This window comes from Acipenser ruthenus, chromosome 5, assembly GCF_902713425.1.
Source record: "Acipenser ruthenus chromosome 5, fAciRut3.2 maternal haplotype, whole genome shotgun sequence".
NCBI lineage: Eukaryota > Metazoa > Chordata > Actinopteri > Acipenseriformes > Acipenseridae > Acipenser > Acipenser ruthenus.
The window spans coordinates 2,012,870-2,037,988 of record NC_081193.1 but is presented as its reverse complement, the minus strand read 5'-3'; the positions used below and the strand labels follow the sequence as shown (position 1 = coordinate 2,037,988).

General features: G+C 35.2%; 1 protein-coding gene across 2 annotated transcripts; it reads left to right on the top strand.

The window, feature by feature from the left end:
- The first annotated feature begins 9,318 nt into the window (after positions 1–9,318).
- Positions 9,319–14,956, top strand: pax1a (paired box 1a). 2 transcript variants are annotated; one of them, XM_059023512.1, is made up of 5 exons: positions 9,319–9,604; positions 10,270–10,899; positions 12,612–12,751; positions 13,051–13,258; positions 14,199–14,956. In XM_059023512.1, the coding sequence occupies exons 1-5, from the start codon at positions 9,601–9,603 to the stop codon at positions 14,288–14,290; spliced, it is 1,074 nt and encodes a 357-aa protein (XP_058879495.1). In that variant the 5' UTR covers positions 9,319–9,600; the 3' UTR covers positions 14,291–14,956. The 2 variants fall into 2 exon arrangements, with proteins under 2 accessions (XP_058879495.1, XP_033861325.1); XM_034005434.3 differs by having other exon boundaries at positions 9,321–9,604; positions 14,196–14,956.
- The last annotated feature ends 10,163 nt before the right edge of the window (positions 14,957–25,119 follow it).

The window sequence follows — 25,119 nt, the reverse complement described above, 5'->3', positions numbered from 1 at the left end:
AACAGCTCGAGCTCAGTGAGGTTGGATGGAGAGCATTTGTGAACAGCAGTTTTCAGTTCTTTCCACAGATTCTCGATTATATTCAGGTCTGGACTTTGACTTGGCCATTCTAACACCTGGATATGTTTATTTGTGAACCATTCCATTGTAGATTTTGCTTTATGTTTTGGATCATTGTCTTGTTGGAAGACAAATCTCCGTCCCAGTCTCAGGTCTTTTGCAGACTCCATCAGGTTTTCTTCCAGAATGGTCCTGTATTTGGCTCCATCCATCTTCCCATCAATTTTAACCATCTTCCCTGTCCCTGCTGAAGAAAAGCAGGCCCAAACCATGATGCTGCCACCACCATGTTTGACAGTGGGGATGGTGTGTTCAGGGTGATGAGCTGTGTTGCTTTTACGCCAAACATAACGTTTTGCATTGTTGCCAAAAAGTTTGATTTTGGTTTCATCTGACCAGAGCACCTTCTTCCACATGTTTGGTGTGTCTCCCAGGTGGCTTGTGGCAAACTGTAAACGACACTTTTTATGGATATCTTTAAGAAATGGCTTTCTTCTTGCCACTCTTCCATAAAGGCCAGATTTGTGCAGTATACGACTGATTGTTGTCCTATGGACAGAGTCTCCCACCTCAGCTGTAGATCTCTGCAGTTCATCCAGAGTGATCATGGGCCTCTTGGCTGCATCTCTGATCAGTCTTCTCCTTGTATGAGCTGAAAGTTTAGAGGGACGGCCAGGTCTTGGTAGATTTGCAGTGGTCTGATACTCCTTCCATTTCAATATTATCGCTTGCACAGTGCTCCTTGGGATGTTTAAAGCTTGGGAAATCTTTTTGTATCCAAATCCGGCTTTAAACTTCTCCACAACAGTATCTCGGACCTGCCTGGTGTGTTCCTTGTTCTTCATGATGCTCTCTGCGCTTTAAACGGACCTCTGAGACTATCACAGTGCTGGTGCATTTATACGGAGACTTGATTACACACAGGTGGATTCTATTTATCATCATTAGTCATTTAGGTCAACATTGGATCATTCAGAGATCCTCACTGAACTTCTGGAGAGAGTTTGCTGCACTGAAAGTAAAGGGGCTGAATAATTTTGCACGCCCAATTTTTCAGTTTTTTATTTGTTAAAAAAGTTTGAAATATCCAATAAATTTCGTTCCACTTCATGATTGTGTCCCACTTGTTGTTGATTCTTCACAAAAAATTACAGTTTCATATCTTTATGTTTGAAGCCTGAAATGTGGCAAAAGGTCGCAAAGTTCAAGGGGGCCGAATACTTTCGCAAGGCACTGTATACCTGTGTTATCCAGTTTATGGATTCTGGGGGTCGTTTCTATATTACAAGATCGTACGTTCAAATAAGACCGGTCTTTTGACCACTTTTCACCTACCAACTCGATAGGTTATCACCAGTTTCTATAACCCACTCGAATCGATGTCGGAGTCGTGTTTCTAAATGACAGGTCAGCTAGCAATGTCATATTATCTGACAATTCATGAATCACACAGCTAAGGATGCCATGTATTTTGAATGGTCTAGAAAAGTACATTTCCGTAATGATTACTCATGTAACAGACAGAAACTAAAGTTTCAAATGTCCTACAACCACATTTTCCATCTACCCTAGGTATATTTATTGTATTCCCATGAACATTGAAGTCTGGGGCTGCACCATAAACACAGCATTGCATTGCCTTAACTAATTATTTAATAATGTAATACTAATTAGTACATCTATCAGAACACATGCGACACATTAGAAGTCACAAATCTAAAAAACATGATTAACAAGGGAAGTTGTTGGGTGTGTTTGGAGACGATGAGAATGGCATCTCAAACAGGAGTAAGTAAAGAGCTCATTTCAGCAGGGCTAGCTTGCGGGTACTAGAAGAAGTCAAAAGTAATAAGGATGTGTTATTTTCTAAACTGAACAATCGTGTAACAAGTATCTCCAAAAAGCATAAATGGACCCATACTGCTAACAGAATGAGTTCTGTTAGTGAAGGAAGGGCTATAACATGGTTGCAGGCAAATGGACTGGCTATAGCAGCTTGACCCACAAAAAACACCAGCAGTGGAAGTGTGACAGTGAGAAAACCGGCGGAGGCCCGTCACCATGCTACTCACTCTCCGCTGATGAAGAGAGGGGGATTCGGTTACTGAGGACGTCTGTCACTGAGGGTGTTTCGGGGGGGGGGGGGGTGACACTTTAATAGCACAAGCCCCAGCAGAAAGCAATTATTGTATACATATTCTATTGTTTCCTTTTATAATATATGTATCTATATGTCATTTTGTTTTTCAGATGTATTCCCTCATCAAGATGAAGGCAACAATAACTGTGGAACACATGTTTTTTTGTTTTTTTGTTGGTCTAATTAAAGTATTATCCACTTAATACAAATATAACATATTCTGGGGCTGTTTAACAAGTGTAGCATTCCTCAATATTATGTGCTAGGCGACCTGCAGTATTCTGTCTCTTCAGTCTGGTCATCGTGTTCAGGATTATCCTCTGCCTCTTCAATTGCTGCAGTACTCTGCTCGACAATATTATGAAGAACACATGCAGCTATTACGATCTTCACACATTTTTCTGGGGCATATTGTAGAGCACCACCAGATGTGTGTAGTGCCCTAAAGCTCATTTTGAGGCAACCTATGCACCTTTCAATGACCTGTCTAGTTTTGCAATGGTCAAAGTTGTATTTCCCCTCTGCTCTTGATGTAGGTGTGGTTGTCGATGTTAGAAGATAAGGAAGAAGGGGGGATATCCACTGTCTCCCAACAACCAGCCACCTTGGAAGCCATCCTCCTCTCCAATGGCTTAGCACCACAATTTAACCATGTGTGGCACCCAGCCACCTAGCCACTGCATTTCTAATGAGTTTGTGGTCGCATATTATCTGGACGTTCAATGAATGGTAGCCTTTCCGACACACATAGTGGTACTCATCATTACTTGGCTACTCCTAGAACATTTGGAAAATGACAGATTGCATGGAACCCTTCCTTGATTGTGTGCAGCTCCAACGCAGTTGGTCACTTAATGTAGCGTGCAGTGTGGTGGTTAAGTGCACCTGTCACATTTTCAAAACATCGGCACACTGATGCCTTGCTAATCGCCAGTGTGTCACTCAATATATCGTAGAAGGAACCGCAAGCCAGAAATCTTAACGTGACTACCACTTGCACTGCTTTAGACAGGGAGCAATGTCTCTTTGTTTGTCGGCGCACAAACGGATAAAGAAATATAAAAAGAGTGCAGATATCCTCCCTCTTCAAATGGTGCTTGGCAATAATTTCATCATCAGAAACCATGTCAAAAATGTTTTGCACACATCTCCTATTAAAATTCCTATGAGCCAATGCTCTCTGTCATTGTAACTATTTCTGACTATGCCTTGAATACATTACATGCATTAGAGCACCCATGTTTCCAAAGGTTCAAAACAGGAAATGACCGTGAGATTTACCTGTAGTATTTATACACCAAGTAAGTTGGTGTTGCTGCAATACAAGTTATACGAACAGGCACGCTGCTTCTTTTGCATATTCTGCTCCCGACATTGTACTTGCCTGTACTTATAATTGACAAAATTGAGTGCTCTTAGTTTTGTTGTTTCTTGCTGGAACATGAGGTTTAGTAATGGATCCCTGGGTTGGGGTCAGTTGTAACACATGTTACAATTGTGCTTTATTTTGCTCTTATCTGCCCCCTATTTTACTGCATCTAATCCTGTACTTCAGAATACTGTAATCTGCCAAGTGTTTAACCTGTAGTACTTTGTATTTAATCACATCCTGATGTAACTATCACTATTATCTGCTGTATTATTGAATTTTGGTTTGTCACACTTGTACCTTGCTTGAACAAATGTTATTGTATTTCTTGCTCTTATTGTATTTGAAATGTATTTGCTTACGATTGTAAGTCGCCCTGGATAAGGGTGTCTGCTAAGAAATAAATAATAATAATAATAATAATAATAATAATAATAATAATAATAATAATAATAATAATAATAATAATAATAATAATACAATTGACCCTATACAATATTAGCTGAATTATATTTGGGCACATGAATCTTGCACTGAAGGAAACAAAATGTTCATATGTCACAATTGTGACTCAGAGTGACATATTCTTGCTTGATAAGGCCTGTAATTTTAGGGATGTTAAAAAGTTTTAAAAGTAGGACAAAAAAAGCCTTATGTGAACATTTTAATTTTTCAATAAAGATATTTCCGTTTTTGAGTTAAACACATTTGCTTTATGTGAAAATTAATCTTATTCAATAAAACAGTACATTATTGAGTTAAATTAAATGTGTTGTTGTTTATTTAATTATACTTCACAGAATGTTACATCTGACTCCACCCACCGTTACAACGGACCCTGGCCATGGGGCCAATTGTAACATCATACACATTACATTTCAAGCGCACCTGCTGTATGTATATCAGATCTTAACACAGGATAACTACTGGGAGAGGACAGATGTAAGTTTGTATAAAAATCTGGTCAAACTAAACGGTAAAAAAAAGCTTACAGCTGTCCCCAGTCTCCCCTACTCCACGTGGTTTCGTGCTTTATTGAATTAATAGTACTAGATTTGACAACAGTTATTAACTTTATGTCTTACATCGGGGCGTGATAAATAGTAGCTCTGCAAACAAAGACATTTTTTTTCCCTTCTGTATCAGTTGATGAAACTTTGTTGCTGTGCAGCTTCAATTTGAAAATGTAGAATCAGGTGTCATCTTCGGAAATATCCGGCCACTTTAATTGGCAATGGAATATATTTATAAATGGGCTATATGCGTCTCTCATATGCATTTTTTATAATTGCTGAATATTTTCTGTTGATTTCTGCGATTTCACCATGTATTGGTTAAAAAAAGTAAACCCCACCCAAAGAACCGTTAACACCATATACACGTTTAAACAAACTAGTACAGATACAAATCATATTACTACTACGACGACTACTATGACGACTATACGACTACTACTACTACTACTACTACTACTACTACTACTACTACTAATAATAATAATAATAATAATAATAATAATAATAATAATAATAATAATAATTTGTTGTTAAAAAAACGACTTTTGTTTTAATTGCTTTCAGTTGTTACTGCATTTTTCTCAACCTCAAGTAATTCTGATCAATACAATCATGTAATTAAATGTTCTATACCCTGTAACTCTTTATTTTCACGTTATTTTGTTTTAACTCAAACACTCGAGTGGTTAAAAAAAGAAAACTGTTCTTCAAAGACAGTGGTTAAAAGCACAACAGTAATTATATTTACAGTCATTTATTTTTTTATGTTTTACTGCTCGCAGCATTGTTCAGTATCTGATTAATATGTGTACAGTTTTAGGAAAGAGCGTTCATGTGGTCGTTCTATATAGAACCTTCGCGCTATCTCTGGAACCCTGCTTCTTTGGGTTCTAGATAGAACCATGTTACTGAACCACACAGGGTTCTAGGTATTGAATAAAAAAAAATAAACCACATTTGTACCAAATTCTAAATATGAAGCATTAGAAAAACTTTAAATGTGGTTCTAATGGTTATATAAGGCTACAATTATTATTAATCAAATTCGAATGAATCATTTAGTATAACGTACACAAATAAAATGTATTTTTTACATAGTTAAATGTAAAAAAAAAAAAAAAAAAAAAAGAGCAACGCCTATCCATTGCGCCACTGACTTACAGGACTTTTGAAAATACATTTAGCAACTTATCTGGAGTCGCAAAGGTGTTTTGCGATCTGTTTTCCCTCTGCCCCTTTTGAAAATCAGGCTGATAATCCAGTTAAAGAGTAAGGGGTTCCGAAAAATATAGCGTCACGCGCCCACGTGCTGCTACAACTGCTACAAAAACGTGTCAATGTGAAGGTAAATTCACTGTAAACATAAGTTGTTGTTGTAGTTGTTTTTTACAGTGCTGGTATTAAAATAAAAATTCACAATGCCGCCCAATTGCTTGGTTACAGTGAACGAAATATGGCTGCATTTTAAATACGACCAATACAATTGAAATGACAGGTTTAGTTGTGTCAGCTGCATCAATAGTTTGTGCTTTATTTTTGTCAATGTGTTGACGTTTCTGAGCAGCATGCCCTAATATAACAATCATTAATAAAACCAAAACAAAACAGCTTCAAAATAATGAAGTCACAGATATATTCTAGAGATAGGCTACCTTGTTTATATTTCTTTGTAGGGGAGACCAGGGCTGCTTGTCACACTTTTTCCTCTTTATTATTTTCCTCAATCTGGTGACATTCTGCGAGGTTCTGTTCCTCGTTATATTGAAGAATAACTCTTCACGTACAAATTGATGGTTTTTTTTTTGTATTTTATTTTTTTATTTCAGCGTAACTTTATTCCAAATATGATATTTAAACGGTTGAAAATGCGCCGGTCACCTGTGACAACGTGCCCCATACTGGGGTTGGTTGTCACACGATATGGGGTTGGTTTTACAGTAGACAATAATGCAACATTTTTTTGTTTTTTTTAAATAACATAAAGTTTCTTCTGTGTACAATGAAAGAAAAAGTTGTATTTTTACTTTTTATGTGAACATAAAAAATATAGACCTATATATATATATTTGAAATGTTGATCCATGCTACAAAATAATACCACAGCCTCCACAGAACCGGAGGACAATCCGTAAATAATTTAAATAAGCATTATATGGTGACATATCCCACATGCTGGTGTAAAATGAGTAGAAAGAAAAAATATAAGACTTCCTATAGGATTTACATATGACAACCAACCCCAAAAACTATGTGACTACCTGCCCCAACCAGACTTCACATGACAATTTAATTCTCTCAGTACTACTGGGAGAACCTACTAGTTTTGTTTTTACACCAAAAGATAGCCAGTATCTGGTTCTATTAACATGGCCATCAGTTCAAACAAACTCCAATACTACTAAGAGTTATAACATAAATAACAAGAAAAAAATGAAATATGTGCTAACCTTTATGTTAGATGGAATTGACCTCAAATTACAAGATGGTTGAGTTCCAGACAATAAAACACACATTTCAGTGTGACAACCAACCCCGGTCTCCCCTGCTTCTTTCTTGTAAAATTGGGCTTATATATCTCGTTTAGAAGTTTTTCAAGTTGTAAATGTTGCCATTGTCCTACTGGCTAAACGTGCATAATAATAATTGCATCCACCCCTCCTCATCAGACTCAGAAGTCTGCTAATACCGATTCATTCAATTTAATTAATATCATAACAGAAATAAAGAACAAAACATGCAGTTACCGTGTCACGGGAGCATTTTCTTTATTGTGTTGTGTTTTAGAGCAATGTTGCTGCTGCATTCTGAACCTTTTTCCATCAAATATTCTCAATTAGATCCTTTGAATTTTACCGATTCGTTTAATGTTTAAAGCGACTCTGTGTACGTTTCCTAATATCCGATAGGGGGAGACAGTGCTGTTCTTTGTATCGATGCTGCCCTGTTGCTTTTCTCATCTGATAATTGTAAAATGCGCATCCTCTTTCCCATGGTGTGACACTGATGGCGCTATTAAAGCACTTGTTTGCAGCATATCTAATTCCACGTATATTCAATTTCATTTTTCAGTAAAACACGAACTGTCATAAATAGCATAACTGAAACAAACTTTAAACATCTTGTGCAACTCACTTGTCTCAAGATCTAACCAATCGCCCATTTAGCAACTTGAAATGCGCGAGAATATAGATTATCAATAGCCAACCAATAAAGCTGAACTTGCTTTTTTAAAACATCAGGCACCACGTTTTTATGTTACTTTTGAGAAAAAAAGAAAGAGAAAAAAGTATTTACGCGTTTACGAAGCATACGTATTTTTTTCTGCGTCCGTTTATGTTTTCTGTCCTTTTTGGGGGAAAGGTTGTAGGTTTGACCCGGCTGAAGTTTCAGTATCCACTCGTTTCACCACAAGGGACGGGTAGCTTCGTCTTGTTGCCATTGGGTCAGCTATTAGGTTTTACAAGTTTCACTTTGCAAGCTAATAAATATGACCTTCTTTACACATGCAGGAAGCACAGATTACATGCTGTGACAGTGCACTCGCTTCACTGGAATTTCTGCACTACAGTTGCGTAGATTGTACTTTGTTGTACGCGACTGCGTTTTTTTTTTTTTTAAATATTTATTTATAAATGCATTTATTTAAATTATTTATAAATTGCTTTAGAAACGTACCAGTATTTTTCAAATTAATATATCATTTAAATACATATTTTATTTTTATTTTATTTTGACCAGATATAAAATAAAACCTGTGTTGTGTTCTTTCAAAAGTTAGAGAACAGAATTATATTCTTCATGATATGATTGTTGCATTGCTTTGCTTAATAGATTTCACACGACTGATCTCGTATAAGCGTATAAAATAATTTGCACTACAGTTACGTTCTAATAAAATGTAAGCTATTGCAATTTTGTAACACACGGAAGCAAGGGGGATACATTGTAGCCGCTTCTAAATTGTATGATTCCTGTATGGTAAATGGTAGATGATGCATCATTATACATTCACAGTACAATATATTTTGTGGTTACATTTATTTCAGTTAACCAATGTTGCGCTTTTAGAAATGGTTTAGTCTTAGAAATGAATATAGCTTTCTTTTTCTTTTCGAAGTTTTTCAACAGCTTAACGTGTGTCGAATTTCCTAAAGAGTATGCACGTATATATATAATCAATCTCCGTAGATACAGGACCGGAAAATAAACTGAATATGAATAAAACAAAACGTAAAGCTATTTTAAAGATGGAAGTATTTGGTGCCGGTCTACATAGTGTGCATGCAAAAATGTTTCTGTAAAACAACTGCAAAGCGATTTACAATAACTTAAATAGGCTATAAAATGGTCGCCTTGGATAAAGGCGTCTGCTAAATAAACAAATAATAATAATAATAATAATAATAATAATAATAATAATAATAATAATAATAATAATAATAATAATAATTTGTAAAGAACATTTATCATTTGAAACATGAGTACAATCCCAAAGAAATAAGTGCATATCGGGCTGATAGGGCTTACGCCTTTATTATTACGCATTCTAAACAGAGAGCGGTTCATTCAATGCACAGTAAACCTTACACGTGTAACTTGCATAACACTCCTGCTGTGTTCAAAGACAGAAACCGGTTAAGTTACAGAGACCGGAATAGATATGCTATGCTTGTAGCAGCCTATCAGGAAACAAGGGGACCAATGAAATCAAACTAGAGCTTCCAGCGTAACCAGCAAGATTGACGTGGAAGACGCGTCAAATGAATTTGAGCAAACTTGAGCCTGCGGGATAGGCAATTTTTCTTTAATCGTCTGAAGATCACCTTGGTCCTATTGTCCTGCACTTGAGAAAGTAGCTCTTTAAAAGTTTGAGGAGAGCACATAAAGGAAATTCTACTCCTTCAGTTTTTACTTTTTTTGTCACTGGCTCCTCGGAGCAGGCTGCAGGGAGAACAGGCTCTTTTTCAGCCATTGAAGGACGAATATTTCCAAGAAATCATCTCGAACCGTCGGCAATGGGTAAGAGTCCGCTCCCTTTCTGCATGGTTCAGTGGCGCATAGACCATAGAAGTAAAACTTGTTTTATACGCCTGCATAACTTGGGAATTGTCAGCATGAAGTTGAGCCTCGCTTTGTTAAAGCAGGCATTTCAAAGGATGCATGTAGGAAGTGCTGTAACAGGTAGGGTTAAACAAAATACAGAGGATTGATAGTTTGATGTCTTTTTTTATGACAGCTGTATAGTCATTCAGCGCAATATTCCAATTACATTATGTACAGAGTGATTTTTTAAATTTATTTTTCCTTTTTATTTTAACTTTCTACATAACATGACACAAGTCAAAGCTATCGTGTTATTAATGTCCTTAATAACGGAATGAAACAAACAGTACCACGGCAGCACACACACACACACACACACACACACACACACACACACACACATATATATATATATATATATTATGATCATTTTTTAAAAACATAAATTAGACAATAGTCTATATTTAATGCAATGCATATTTATGTTGGAACGACCATTTTTCCATGATCAAACTTAAGGCGCTCCTGGGGAGCAGTCATTGTTTTGACAGCTGTTTTTATTAGTTTTATATCTTAGAATATTTTTCCATGCTGATTTTGTTAATATTTGTTATTTTTTTATTTTTTTAAATTTTTTTTAGAACAAACGTACGGAGAGGTGAATCAGCTGGGCGGTGTGTTTGTCAATGGAAGACCCCTTCCCAATGCCATCAGGCTCAGAATTGTGGAGTTGGCCCAGCTCGGAATCAGGCCCTGCGATATTAGCAGACAGCTAAGGGTCTCCCACGGGTGTGTGAGCAAGATTCTGGCTCGATACAACGAGACTGGCTCCATCCTACCCGGGGCGATCGGAGGCAGCAAACCCAGGGTCACAACCCCCAACGTGGTGAAAAATATAAGGGACTACAAGCAAGGGGACCCGGGCATTTTCGCTTGGGAGATCCGCGACAGGCTCCTTGCAGATGCAGTCTGCGACAAGTACAACGTTCCCTCGGTCAGCTCAATAAGCAGGATTTTAAGGAACAAGATTGGAAATCTCTCCCAGCCGAACCAATACGAATCCCCCAAGCAGCAACCTCCCCAGCCAGCCCTGCCTTATAACCACATTTACCAATATCCGTACCCAAACCCAATGTCACCCACGGGGACCAAAATGGGCAACCACCCCGGAGTCCCCGTCTCCGCAGGACATGTTAGCATTTCGAGAGCCTGGCCCTCGGTTCACTCTGTCAGCAACATCCTGGGAATAAGAGCGTTTATGGATCCAACAGGTTCGTGCTAAATACATGCTACTTGCTAACTGCATCATCATCATCATCATAATAATAATAATAATAATAATAATAATAATAATAATAATAATAAGATCATTTCCATTCAATTGACTGTTAAACAATTAACAATTGCTGTTCACTGTCACCTATTATATTATAATAGACCTATATTTATTATATTCAATATATTGATTAACTGGCTTATGTATTTTGCCGATACATATAGACACTATTTGGATTTTAAACATGCAATCCGTTTTAATAATGTCTATTTATGTAGAAACATTATATATATATATATATATATATATATATATATATATATATATATATATATATATATATATATATATACATACACACACACACACACACACAAAAGGTGATCTAAGGTCTGTGTGTATTAGCACTGTACAGAATGCTTGCTTACGAAGATATAACACCAGTTAATACGCACCTATTGGATAAACTGGTTCCATTAGTGGACTTAAAATAGTGGCCCCTAGCGTGTTATAGACCCTATATATCTTAACTGCCTTCGATTTTTAATGGCCATCTAAACCAAATATTGCCATTTAACAACAGGCCTACATATATAATAGCATACTAATCCCTAAATGTTAATGCTACTGTAAAACAAGCAACACATAAACAACAATTCTGCACCCATACAGCTAGAGCCGAAAGACTGACATCCCTTAGAACTTTAGAATTGAGACCATTAATATATGTGTGTGTGTGTGTGTGTGTGTGTGTGTGTGTGTGTGTGTGTGTGTGTGTGTGTGTGTGTGTGTGTGTGTGTGTGTTTGTGAACATAATTTAGATCTTGAATATAACATTATTTAATCAAAGAAACTACAAATTGATATCGCACAGGTATGCCGGAAGCCTTAATAGTAGTACAGTATTTCATGTTAGATTTCGAAATGTCACATTTTTCAATTTGTGTCAGTTTTTCGTTAAGTATATGGAAAACTACAAAGCGGTGTGTAATTCAATATGTTAACATTATTCAGCAGGTTTCATTCGACTTGAATCAAAATGTGTTAATTGTAGGTGATGGAAAACCTTTGGACATATTTATATCTCATATTATTATTATTATTATTATTATTATTATTATTATTATTATTATTATTATTTATTTCTTAGCAGACGTCCTTATCCAGGGCGACTTACAGTCAGAAACAAAAATACATTTCAAGAATATATTTTGTAAGTTTGGAATAATAATTAAATCGACGTGTTTTTTTTTAATTTTATTTTAAACAGGACTATACTGATTATGTTAGACTTTCGTTTTATTTTATTTTTTTCTTAGAATATTATTATAATGTTATGGTACTGTACTATGCACATATGTGCATTTCGTTTCGTGACGTTAGCAGACTAATTATTTGAATATTCAAATCTGTTTATTTTCACGCACTAAAAAGAATAAACCTTTCTGTCAGTTTCTTGCAGTTAGTGTGCAAACAGGAACAGGCCCCGGTTCCACAGGAACTTCCTGGAAGAATGTAGGACTCACTTGCGATTTGAAAAAGATTAAAGACCATGTGGACGTTCTAAAATAAAAGCGCACGGATTCTGACGATGTTCTTCATTCTACATGGCTTATTTTATGCACTAAAAGGCATATAAAGAACTACAATTGGGAATTCGGAATATTTCCTTTGAAGTAATCCAGTGTGTTTTCCATATTATTCCAGGAGCTATTGCTGGTACAGATGGATCTTACCAGCCAAAAATGGAGGATTGGAGTAGTGTTAACAGAACACCATTTTCAACACCTCACGGCGTGAATTGTATTGACAAATCATCTATCGACCCCGATATTAAATATGCACAGGTAAGCAGCTATTATTTTGTTACCGCTATTTCAACTTTTTTACTGTTCTAAGAACAAACAAGTAATGCGAAAAAGGCGTATAATATTTTATTCATATATATATATATATATATATATATATATATATATATATATATATATATATATATATATATATATATGTACTGACAATTAAACTATTAAACAGATTATAATTGAGTGTGTTTCATACCACGACGCTAAGGAGCAATGTAGTTTAAATTCTGTTGTAAATAATAATACATATATCCTGATATGGACACATTCCTCTTCTTTTTTAGCCGGCTTCAACCCTGTCCAGTTTTGTCCCAGCTTGTGCCTATTCTTCCAACCAGTATGGAGTGTATAGCGCGCCTGCGGGTGGCTACGTGACCCCTGCGCATCATTGGCAGTCGCAAAGCGCGAGTTTATCCCATCCAGGGAGTGCTATGACTATGCATGGAGGAGAAATCCACTCTCCAATGGCCTTTAAACTTCCACCAAGAGACGGTAAGCAGCATTATTTCAAATACATTCTAAAAGTTCTTGGACGATATTCTTTTTTGCTTAATTATGTAGCTTACTGTAAAGCTGTTTTAGAGGTACAGCGTTAACGCTGGTCTTTACATTCATGTCGATAATATGCATCACACCTTATCAAGTACTGTGTGATATTTACTAACCAAACAAGAACAGTAACAGTCAGAAAATAGGCTAATGCAATGTTGGGTCAATTTATTAGCCATGTACTCCCTGTGCTTACTGATATAGAAATGTATTTAACATATACATACAGTATATCATTATAATTGATAATATAATGAAATTGTGCCTTTATATAATCAGAAATGTATTAGGCATATGCCATAGTTTATATACTGTTTTACAGGTAATCCGTTAAAACTGGCAAAAAGATTAAAAGGCCGAAGGGTTTTTGTGGACATTTGCATTTAATACTACTACTACTACTACTACTACTACTACTACTACTACTACTACTACTACTAATAGGCTCATAATAATAATAATAATAATAATAATAATAATAATAATAATAATAATAATAATAATAAACCCTTTCAGGGGACTATAATACATAGTTTTAAAAAACGAGCATTACAGTCCATACCATGTCAGTAGTTCCAATACATATAAGGTAATACACAAAGTTAGCCAACCAACTTGCAAAATGTATGGTCTGATGATTTTCCCCGAATTAATGGAAAATGTCACATAGCCTAAACATGACGCACGCATACGCTTAAAATCAGACACAGTGCCTGGGTGCAATGCCATTTTTATTCATTATTATTTCTGACATAAGACATGTAGGTTTAACCCTTCACTTAGTCGCCATCTCATCAGACGCACGTTTTTCCATCATCTTGGCAAAAAGATGTATGATTTGTTTTCTGTGAAAACATATTTTCTTTTTTTTTCTTTCCAGCAGGACACAGAAAACCTCCCAGTCCCTTAAGCAAACAACAGCACGAAGCTTTGAATAACGTACATGGACACACTATCCCCGCCTCTTCTTCATAACTCAGAGAAGCAAGTTCATAAACTTAAACACGGATCTAACCTTCCACCCACGCACCTGACCCATTAGCATTTCACATTCCAAGAACTTACAGTAAGTGGAAGCACTATATTTATACTGCCATTGAAAGGGTTAAATCAAGGTGGGAGCCTTCATATAAAACACCATGACAGAGAGTGGACAACGTTTCAGAACAAGAACGACAACTGGACAGCGGTTTCAACCGGCATTTTACTGTCTCTTCATACAGTGGGTGATGGGGATCGGGGGATTGGTTTTATTTGCATTACAATAACTACTAAATTCAAAAACAATAACAGATTTATTTAAAAGAATGGCTAGTGTTAAAATGATGAGTATGATTAGTATTAAAGTGATGATGATGATTATTACTATTATTAATAATGATAATAATTATAATTAATTAACATTAATACTAATTATCATTTTAAAAAAAATAATTCAAAGACGTTGCCTGTAGCGCCCATGCGATCCTATTCGTAGGTAGTATTGAGTATATCATATATGTTTGTGTATGCTTCATACGTTTTATAATTGTTGATTTTTGGCTTTTGCAAAGCCGAATAACCACAGGTTTCAAAAGATGTGAACAAATTCATTAGAAAGTGTTGTATGTCCGAGATTGTAAATGCCAAATCATTTGCAAAAGCATTATATATATATATATATATATATATATATATATATATATATATATATATATATATATATATATATAAATCCATTTGTAAATATGCTAAATAAAGGCATAACAAAAAACATTATCACCAGTCGCATGGCGAATGTCTTCGTGGTTTACTTTTGAACACAGCTCTACCCAAAAGTGTTGCCTCACCCTATAGAATTAACTTATTTATCTTCATAAAATTGAATGAAACCTGCTAAAAAAGGGTACATGAACACCTTGAATTATATACCGTTTGTAGTTTTCCACATACTATAAATCTAACATGAAATACTGTACTACTATTATGGCTTCCGGTAGACTTTTGCGATATCAGTTTCTAGTTTATTTGATTACATGATGTTAAATAAAGTATGTGAAATATATTTATAGTTGTTTTTTTTTTTAAATATGTCTTATTCCTAAAATTCTAGCTGATGTAAAACTGTTGCCCGTAGCTACATAGTGGTTGGATTGCAGAGAGGGTCGGCTGAACCTAGCCTATTACTTCATGTCAATACTTTAGTTGACATTGTTTTGTTTTTCCGAAGCGTATTGGTTGTTCATAATAACAGAGCCAATACAAATATACATAGCCATCTTTAAAATACTGATTAGCCTATACTGCATTTGGCAAAACAAATGCAATCGTGTTCTAATGGGTCTCCCGCTCGTGGCAGGCGGTCAGTTTTTTTTTTTTTTTTTTTTTTTCAAGGCGTGCTAAGCTTCGCCTACGCTTTTTGACTGAAGGTTTTTTTTTTTTTTATTCTAGTTAATGGTGCTTCAGGATTTTCGGCGCCTATCGTAAGATCTTATCACTTCAGATGCCTTTGTGTTTGGATTAACGCCACAGTATTCGTGTTTTCCTGTTAAATCGTGTATACCTGTGTTCTCATTGGAAACCACAGCTGATTTGTTGCCAAACGAAATGTGTTTTAATGAAAGCAATGTTACCTTTGTATCGCTTAATTGCTACATAGACCCATAGTTATTTAATAATTAAACCATTATCATGCCGTTTTTTATATTATTTCTTGAAAAAAATCGCTGTAAAAACTCCTCCTGTGATTTGCATCAATTATATTACAGCACCTGATGCATTTTTAAAATAAACAGAAAAACATGGTACATTTTGTATGAAAAACCTAGGAGTTATGCACCAAAGTGAAATATAATAAATATCTGGGACATAACTATTAATGCATATAATGCGAGTCTATATCTAATGTTTTCAACAACATAACATTTTTAAATTCGGTTTTATTTCGGCGACGGATTGGTTGTGTTTGGGGATCGTGTGTCCTCTGAACATATAATTTCATTTTGTTTCATGTTTAGACCTTATTTGTGCATCAGTTGTGCCGTCACCGTGTCTATCATATGTTTACACATCCCACTATAAACCTGAACTAGACTGTCAGAACAAGCAGCCTATGAATAAGTAAATAACAAGAAACACAGACTGTACGAAAACAAAAAAATAAGATTGAAAAATAAATTCATAAAATCTGCAACAGAACTACGCAGCCTACAAATAATGTTGAAATAACACAGCCTTCTTCAATAGTTTATAGAAACCTGTTAAACGTGTTCTTTAAGCGACATCCACACACACGATCTGTAGGACTACACCTTTATTAATGAGTATTATAAACACAGTTCTCTAAACCGCATTCATTCATAATTGAACATGTTAAAAGTGAACTGTTTTAGACCATCTTATAATCTTGCATTAATTTTAATAAAATTATGACCCCCTTAATTCAAGACAATGTGTGTGTGTGTGTGTGGGGGGGGGGGGGGGGGGGGGGACTAACACTTGTTGGTCGATTGCAAAACAATGACCCACATAACAGTGTATTGAATATGTTAGTGGTTGTTTGGTTAATGTGAAGTTGCATCTGCTTGTATGGATGTTAGCAAACAGCTTCATGTCAATTCTGCACTTTGTTGTTGTAGCCTTTGGGCTATACGCTACTTTATTATTATTATTATTATTATTATTATTTGTTTATTTAGCAGATGCCTTTATCCAAAGCGACTTACAGAGACTAGGGTGTGTGAACTATGCATCAGCTGCAGAGTCACTTACAACTACGTCTCACCCGAAAGACGGAGCACAAGGAGGTTAAGTGACTTGCTCAGGGTCACACAGTGAGTCAGTGGCTGTGGGATTTGAACCGGGGACCTCCTGGTTACAAGCCCTTCTCTTTAACCACTGGACCACACAGCCTCCTGCTACTGCTGTCTGTACTGCTTGCACAGGGTATACAATCTCATTACTGAAGCCATAGTGTTAAGATAATTTCATGTGTAAGTTAGCATGTATTATAGAGTAATGTCTCTTTCTATATTCGCAGCGATAACATTGTTTTAATATGCCTTTAATAGTGTATTCAAGCAGATAAGTCCGGAGTGTAACGTGAACCCAGTATATATATATATATATATATATATATATATATATATATATATATATATATATATATATATATATATATATATATATATATAATTATTCTTAATTGGGCAGCAGTGTGGAGTAGTGGTTAGGGCTCTGGACCGGAGGGTTGTGGGTTCAATCCCTGGTCGTGGAAACTGCTGTTGTACCCTTGAGCAAGGTACTTTACCTAGATTGCTCCAGTAAAAACCCAACTGTATAAATGGGTAATTGTATGTAAAAATAAAGTGATATCTTGTAACAATTGTAAGTCGCCCTGGATAAGGGTGTCTGCTAAGAAATAAATAAATAAATAAATAAATAAATAAATAATAATAATAATAATAATAATAATAATAATAATAATAATAATAATAATAATAATAATAATAATAGTTATGATAAGAAACATTGGACCATATTCACAACGGTATAACTCCTAACTTAGTCTAAGAATGATTTATTAAAACTCTAAAAAGAACTAAAACAGTGGATTGCATTTAAAACAGTTTAAAATTGCATTAATGTCAACATGTATTATTATTAAAACAGACATTGGAAGTTGAGTAAAAGCATTATGCCCATCTGTTATACCAGTGTTAAATGAGATCAAATAAAACATTTTAAAATAAATTAATACATTAATTATTTGAACAGAAAGTACTTTACAGTAATAGGTCTGAGAGGCTCTTTATAAAAAAAAAAAAACGAATCACGAACTGTTATTATTATTTGTTTATTTAGCAGACGCTTTTATCCAAGGCGACTTACAGAGACTAGGGTGTGTGAACTATGCATCAGCTGCACAGTCTAAACGCAAACCTAAAAGTTTCACTGTTACTAACACCTGCAGGAAGACATGCAATCCGACTGAGCAGCATCGGTGATTTCTTGAATATTGGTAGCGAAGCCTATGGCTTATAGTTTAATTATCGTCTAAATAATATAACGTGCTTTATTTCAAAGTGTCTGTTCTATGGAGACAGTCAGTCACCAGTTAAACCACAGGACAGGTGACACAGTGGGGTTACTATTGCTGTTGGAATTGGCATGCAGACTGCTGGGTTTTTTTACAAGGTTTCTGCGCTTCTAAAAGAAAAGGAGACTTTCATGTTGTATTGTGCTCTTTAATGATTTAAAGTCTGTGGAATACCAAGTTAAAGTTTTAAATGTACAAAATGACTACTAAATTATATACAAAAGCAAACTATTTACATGATTATGAAAAACAAGCCAAAGCTCAGTATTTTACTAATATTATTATAATTTCCACCAATCAAAGCTCGATTGTGCCCATGAACGGCACATCGTCATCAATCGTTTGTCTTATACACGACCATTGCCAAATAAATAAATAAATAAATAAACATGCACACTGTAAAAAGGTGGAGGTGTGAGTTTAATTATTACAGAATCTAACTTTGTTTGAAAAGGTATTACATTGCTGTACTGACTGTATTGGAAAACCCCTCCCGAGTTCCTAAGTTATACATTTCAAGTTCTCTTCAGCACTAGTCTCAGTGTGTTTTGCTTTTCATTTTGTGACATTAACGCGTTTTTCTCCCTTAAAAAAACAGGAGTTAATTAAACAATGGAGGAAAGATCTTGAAAAAAACTTCCGGATTTATCTTTCAAGCTTCATCAGGCTCATTATTGTATGCGTGTCCAATTTATTTTCTTAGATGTACCGCATCCCTTTGAAATGTACACTCGGTGATATTAACCCAAATCAAGCCTTTCCAAATATTTTGCAAGCTGCTGTTCGTGTTGCAACACGGTATTTGTTTTAATATAAGCAGGCCCTATCATATTTTGCTTTTTACAGAGACGGTTCGTTTGATTTGTTAATCTAGTTAACATTAATAAATATATTAATTACAATAACTAGATTACAATATCTTAATTAGCTCTTTAACGTTGGAAAATGTATGAAAAGTGTATCCATTTTCCCCTTTTATCCAAGTAATATATATAATGGGTGAGTTGATTTTTTTTCTTATTTTATAGATGTGATGTAAATATAAGAATTCAACAAAAATTGTACAACACATTTTAAACGCATGTTATATTTATTTACTACAGACTGCACAGTTTATTTTGGTAACACTTAGCTTTTTTGTGCGACTTAAAGTATATTGTCAAACAATTAAAATGAGCACAGAGATGTGTATACAATGTGTTGCACGAAATTCTCAACCATCTGGCTTTACTGTGTGCGTTCATATTCATTCAAATAAAGGCGTACATTGGAAAGCAGCGTTTAAAAAACAATATATATATATATATATATATATATATATATACACAGAGGCGTCCTAAAGGTTAGATATTTTTCAATTAATGTATTATATTTATTTGTTATGGAATGTGTACAACCTGCATAAATCTACAGTCCATTGTAAATATGCTGAAGTAAAATAAGAATTTTTAAATCTAATATTTTGCAACGAGCTCCATCCTTAACATAAAACAAGAAAACTTTTCGGCTAATGCCTTTATTTACACTAATTGGAGCCTCATAATTAGAGCTTCCCACAACATGCATAGGTTTTGTTTTAAAGACAACTTCACATTCGATCTTGTAACAAATATGAAATGAATACTATACCGCAATAAATACAGCACAGCTAATAGAAATATAGTATTGAAGTATAAACAGAACCACATATTTAAGAACATAGATCGATTTTTTAAAAATGATTATTTAAAGTAAACACGTCCTGTTTGATAAACAACTAAGGTTTTATATAAAGTCCCTAATGTTCTGTTGTGATACTCCAAATGGCCTTTTGCAGAATTTACGATTTTATGAAATAATATACCGTGTCTTTCGTTTGGAGCAATTACTGTATGTTGGAGTTCAGGGCAGCAAATATGTTTTAATATCAGCTTCTACAGGAATAATAAACATTTCTGAGTGTAAAAAAAACTGTAAATCCTTATTATTATTATTATTATTATTATTATTATTATTATTATTATTATTATTATTATTATTATTATTATTATTATTATTTAATGGTTGCCCCATAAATGCATTTAAGGCCTTTAACATTGCCGATTTCAAATAGACAAGCACAATCGGCAGCATCATACAGAAATGCATGCCATGTAATAATGCTGGTGTCATTGTCGATCCTGATCATCTCCCGCCAATTTCACGCTGTCATAGTTTCAGGATTTCAGGAGCAGTGTTAGAGAAACCTCAAACTGAAAGTCGCACAGTTTTGACAGCACAGGTAACCTTCATTTTAGATTTAATCCACCCCTTATTTTCTTGTAAATATCTTACGTCAATATACTACTAACTGTTCATACTGCCTTATTCTTTCCTACACCAAATACAATGGCATGGAAGTGGTGTTTAATATGAATGTTTTATAAACCAACACGTACCCACGCACGCACGCACGCACACACACGTACACAGACATAGACATCGTTTATAACAGTGAGCACATTTATTAGAACACCCGTTGCTTCTGTTTATTTTAGTTTGTTGTCCATATGAAATCAAACCACTTTTCTTGGAAGAATTGGCAAAATAGACAAATTAGTGATTGTCTAATTTAATAGGCCACACATGCATTTAATTTAAACTAGTAAGAGAAAAGGAACACATAGCCACAAATGCTAAAATGTATGAGACTTTTTAGAAGTTGTTTAAGATGCCTAATTAAAGCACAAAGTGGTCTAACATTTTCATACAAACGTGCCTATTTCTTTACCACTGATCAGTGATTACTGACCAAAAATTGAAATTCTCACACACTGAGGTTTCCATGCAGGTAAATACATAAAGGATATAAATGACAAATCTTGAGGTGTTCTGATACATTTGCACACGACTGTATATCCCAGTGTGTTAAATCAAAGCTGTTCAATATAAATACACACATTTAATTGGAGCAGTTTCATATATTCCCCTTTGCTCTCCTTGCTTTCTCTCTCGATGCTGGCAGGCAGCACTGACAGATTGTAAGCAGCGCATCAAACAGTAGTACAGGCACAGAGTAATATATGTCAGCTCTAAAGCTTGTGATTAATGACATCTATATGAGGAAGACAGTTTGATGGCACAGGAGCCAGGCTGACATTTCTTAACAATTGTGTCATTGTTTTCAACTTCTCCAAGGTGAAACCAAGAACTAAACAGTGACAATGCTGTTGATCACAGAAACACTACGGGTCGCATTTAAGATTAGATTTAGGGTCAAGGTAAGGGGTTTGTTTATAGACAGGGTTAGCATTACAGCTACAGGATACTGTCTGTAATGTAGTATGCATGCTAAAGATTGTATCAAACTCTACTTTAGTATCAATAATGGGTGATTTTCTTCTGTTACATTATCAGTGCCACAAATCTCAAATATATAACATGTAATTAGACTTTGTTATTCATAGTTTGCGTCATTTAAACTTTATGTTGTGTTTTTAAATACAAGTTATTGCATTAGAATGAGGGCTATTTAGTTTTAAGATTTAGAATTTATAAATGCTCCTTATATAATGTAGTCAGTTTTAAACATATATATACAATATATATATATATATATATATATATATATATATATATATATATATATATATATATATATATATATATATATATATATATACAGACGTGCTCAAATTTGTTGGTACCCTTACAGCTCATTGAAATAATGCTTCATTCCTCCTGAAAAGTGATGAAATTAAAAGCAATTTTATCATGTATACTTGCATGCCTTTGGTATGTCATAGAATAAAGCAAAGAAGCTGTGAAAAGAGATGAATTATTGCTTATTCTACAAAGATATTCTAAAATGGCCTGGACACATTTGTTGGTACCCCTTAGAAAAGATAATAAATAATTGGATTATAGTGATATTTCAAACTAATTAGTTTCTTTAATTAGTATCACGCATGTCTCCAATCTTGTAATCAGTCATTCAGCCTATTTAAATGGAGAAAAGTAGTCACTGTGCTGTTTGGTATCATTGTGTGCACCACACTGAACATGGACCAGAGAAAGCAAAGGCGAGAGTTGTCTGAGGAGATCAGAAAGAAAATAATAGACAAGCATGGCAAAGGTAAAGGCTTCAAGACCATCTCCAAGCAGCTTGATGTTCCTGTGACAACAGTTGCAAATATTATTAAGACGTTTAAGGTCCATGGAACTGTAGGCAACCTCCCTGGGCACGGCCGCAAGAGGAAAATCGACCCCAGATTGAACAGAAGGATAGTGCGAATGGTAGAAAAAGAACCAAGGATAACTGCCAAAGAGATGCAAGCTGAACTCCAAGGTGAAGGTACGTCAGTTTCTGATCGCATCATCCGTCGCTTTTTGAGCGAAAGTGGGCTCCATGGAAGAAGACCCAGAAGGACTCCACTTTTGACAGAAAAACATAAAAAAGCCAGACTGGAATTTGCTAAAATGCATATTGACAAACCACAATCCGTCTGGGAGAATGTCCTTTGGACAGATGAGTCAAAACTGGAGCTTTTTGGCAAGTCACATCAGCTCTATGTTCACAGACGAAAAAATGAAGCTTTCAAAGAAAAGAACACCATACCTACAGTGAAACATGGAGGAGGCTCGGTTATGTTTTGGGGCTGCTTTGCTGCGCCTGGCACAAGGTGCCTTGAATCTGTGCAGGGCACAATGAAATCTCAAGACTACAGAAAGCTCTGTCTCAGTCGCAGGTCATGGGTCCTCCAACAGGATAATGACCCAAAACACACAGCTAAAAGCACCCAAGAATGGATAAGAACAAAACATTGGACTATTCTGAAGTGGCCTTCTATGAGTCCTGATCTGAATCCTATCGAACATCTATGGAAAGAGCTGAAACTTGCAGTCTGGAGAAGGCACCCATCAAACCTGAGACAGCTGGAGCAGTTTGCTCAGGAAGAGTGGGCCAAACTACCTGTTAACAGGTGCAGAAGTCTCATTGAGAGCTACAGAAAACGTTTGATTGCAGTAATTGCCTCTAAAGGTTGTGTAACAAAATATTAGGTTAGCGGTCCCATCATTTTTGTCCATGCCATTTTCATTTGTTTTCTTATTTACAATATTATGTTGAATAAAAAAATCAAAAGCAAAGTCTGATTTCTATTAAATATGGAATAAACAATTTTTTGTGGAGGGGTACCAACAAATTTGAGTGCGTCTGTATATATATATATATATATATATATATATATATAGATATATATATATATATATATATATATATATATACACAATTAATTGGACTGATTAATTAACAAATGCTACTTTAACTGCATAGCTTACATTATATATATATATATATATATATATATATATATATATATATATATATATATATATATATATATATATTGGGTTCACGTATATATATATATATATATATATATATATATATATATATATATATATATATATATATATATATATATATAGGTATTACCCATTCAATACAAAAATGAATTTTAGATGAAATTTTTACCTATTTTGAAAACTATATATTTTTTTTCCATTTCTTCAAAATAGGTTTTGAGTCTTAAACCAACACACTAAAATGACAAAACACAAAAATAAACATTTCTGAAACAAATGTATATGTGGAGACATTTAAAAAACAAAGAAGTATCTTTTTGTCATCAGGCTGTAGAAAGGTTTTTGCCTCTACAAATAAGTTCCACATTGAGCACATTAAATTGTCAAGCTGAAATCCTGCTTTATATAATTAAATGCCTCACAATATCACCAGAGAAGCCTTTCATAATTGTGGGTATTGTATGATTCTTAACCAATCGAAGTATTTGCTTAACTGGTATTTAATATAACTTTCTTTAAATGTTCTGTACTTTTCAGTTCACAGAGTGGAGCCAGGCCACCTGATGTAGTTTAAACACATGGAGTTAGTAACATCTAAAACATGTAGCGAGAGGGGCTCCGCCTCTTCAAGGCCCAACATAGAAGGGGGGTTCTGTCATTGAGGAGACCTGACACACGGGGGGGGGGGTTACTATGTCTGAGGTAACCCAACATACGAAGAGAGGTCACCATCTCTGAGATGACCCGACATATGAAGAGCCTCACGAACCAGAAAGAAATACATTGATGAGTAATATTAACACATACGAGAGGTTCCGGCTCTTCAATGGCCCAACATATGCAGTAGGAGGATTCTGTCCCTGAGGAAACCCAACAAACAGGAGGGGGGCCATCATCTTTGAGGTAACCCGACATACAAAGAGGCTTATAAACCGGAAAAAATAACATGGAGTTAGTTGTTATTAGAACACACAGAGCAGGATGTTCCGCCTCTTCAAAAGCCCAATATAATAGAAGGGGGGTTCTGACCCCCCAGAGGAGACCGATGCAAAGGCGGTTGATATTCTAGAGGAGGAGGGATGAGGAGGAAACGAAAAAACACAAGACAGCTAGACAGGTGTGACTGATGGCTAAATAAAGTAGATTTAATTGATGAAAGAAGATGATAGGATGCAAGGGGGCCTAGCTCCACCCACCCCCCCCCCCCCCCGCCCCCCCCCAACCACACTTAATAAGTTAACATGAATTCGTTCCAGGAGTTCTGAAAAAACACACTGACATGCAGGTTGCCATTTTCGATAAGCGACTGCTCATGTTTGGAGGATACTGAAAATCCAATTTTAACCCTACAAGGGTCATATGTGTCACACAAATAGAAAGTATGCTAACTTTGTTATTTTTG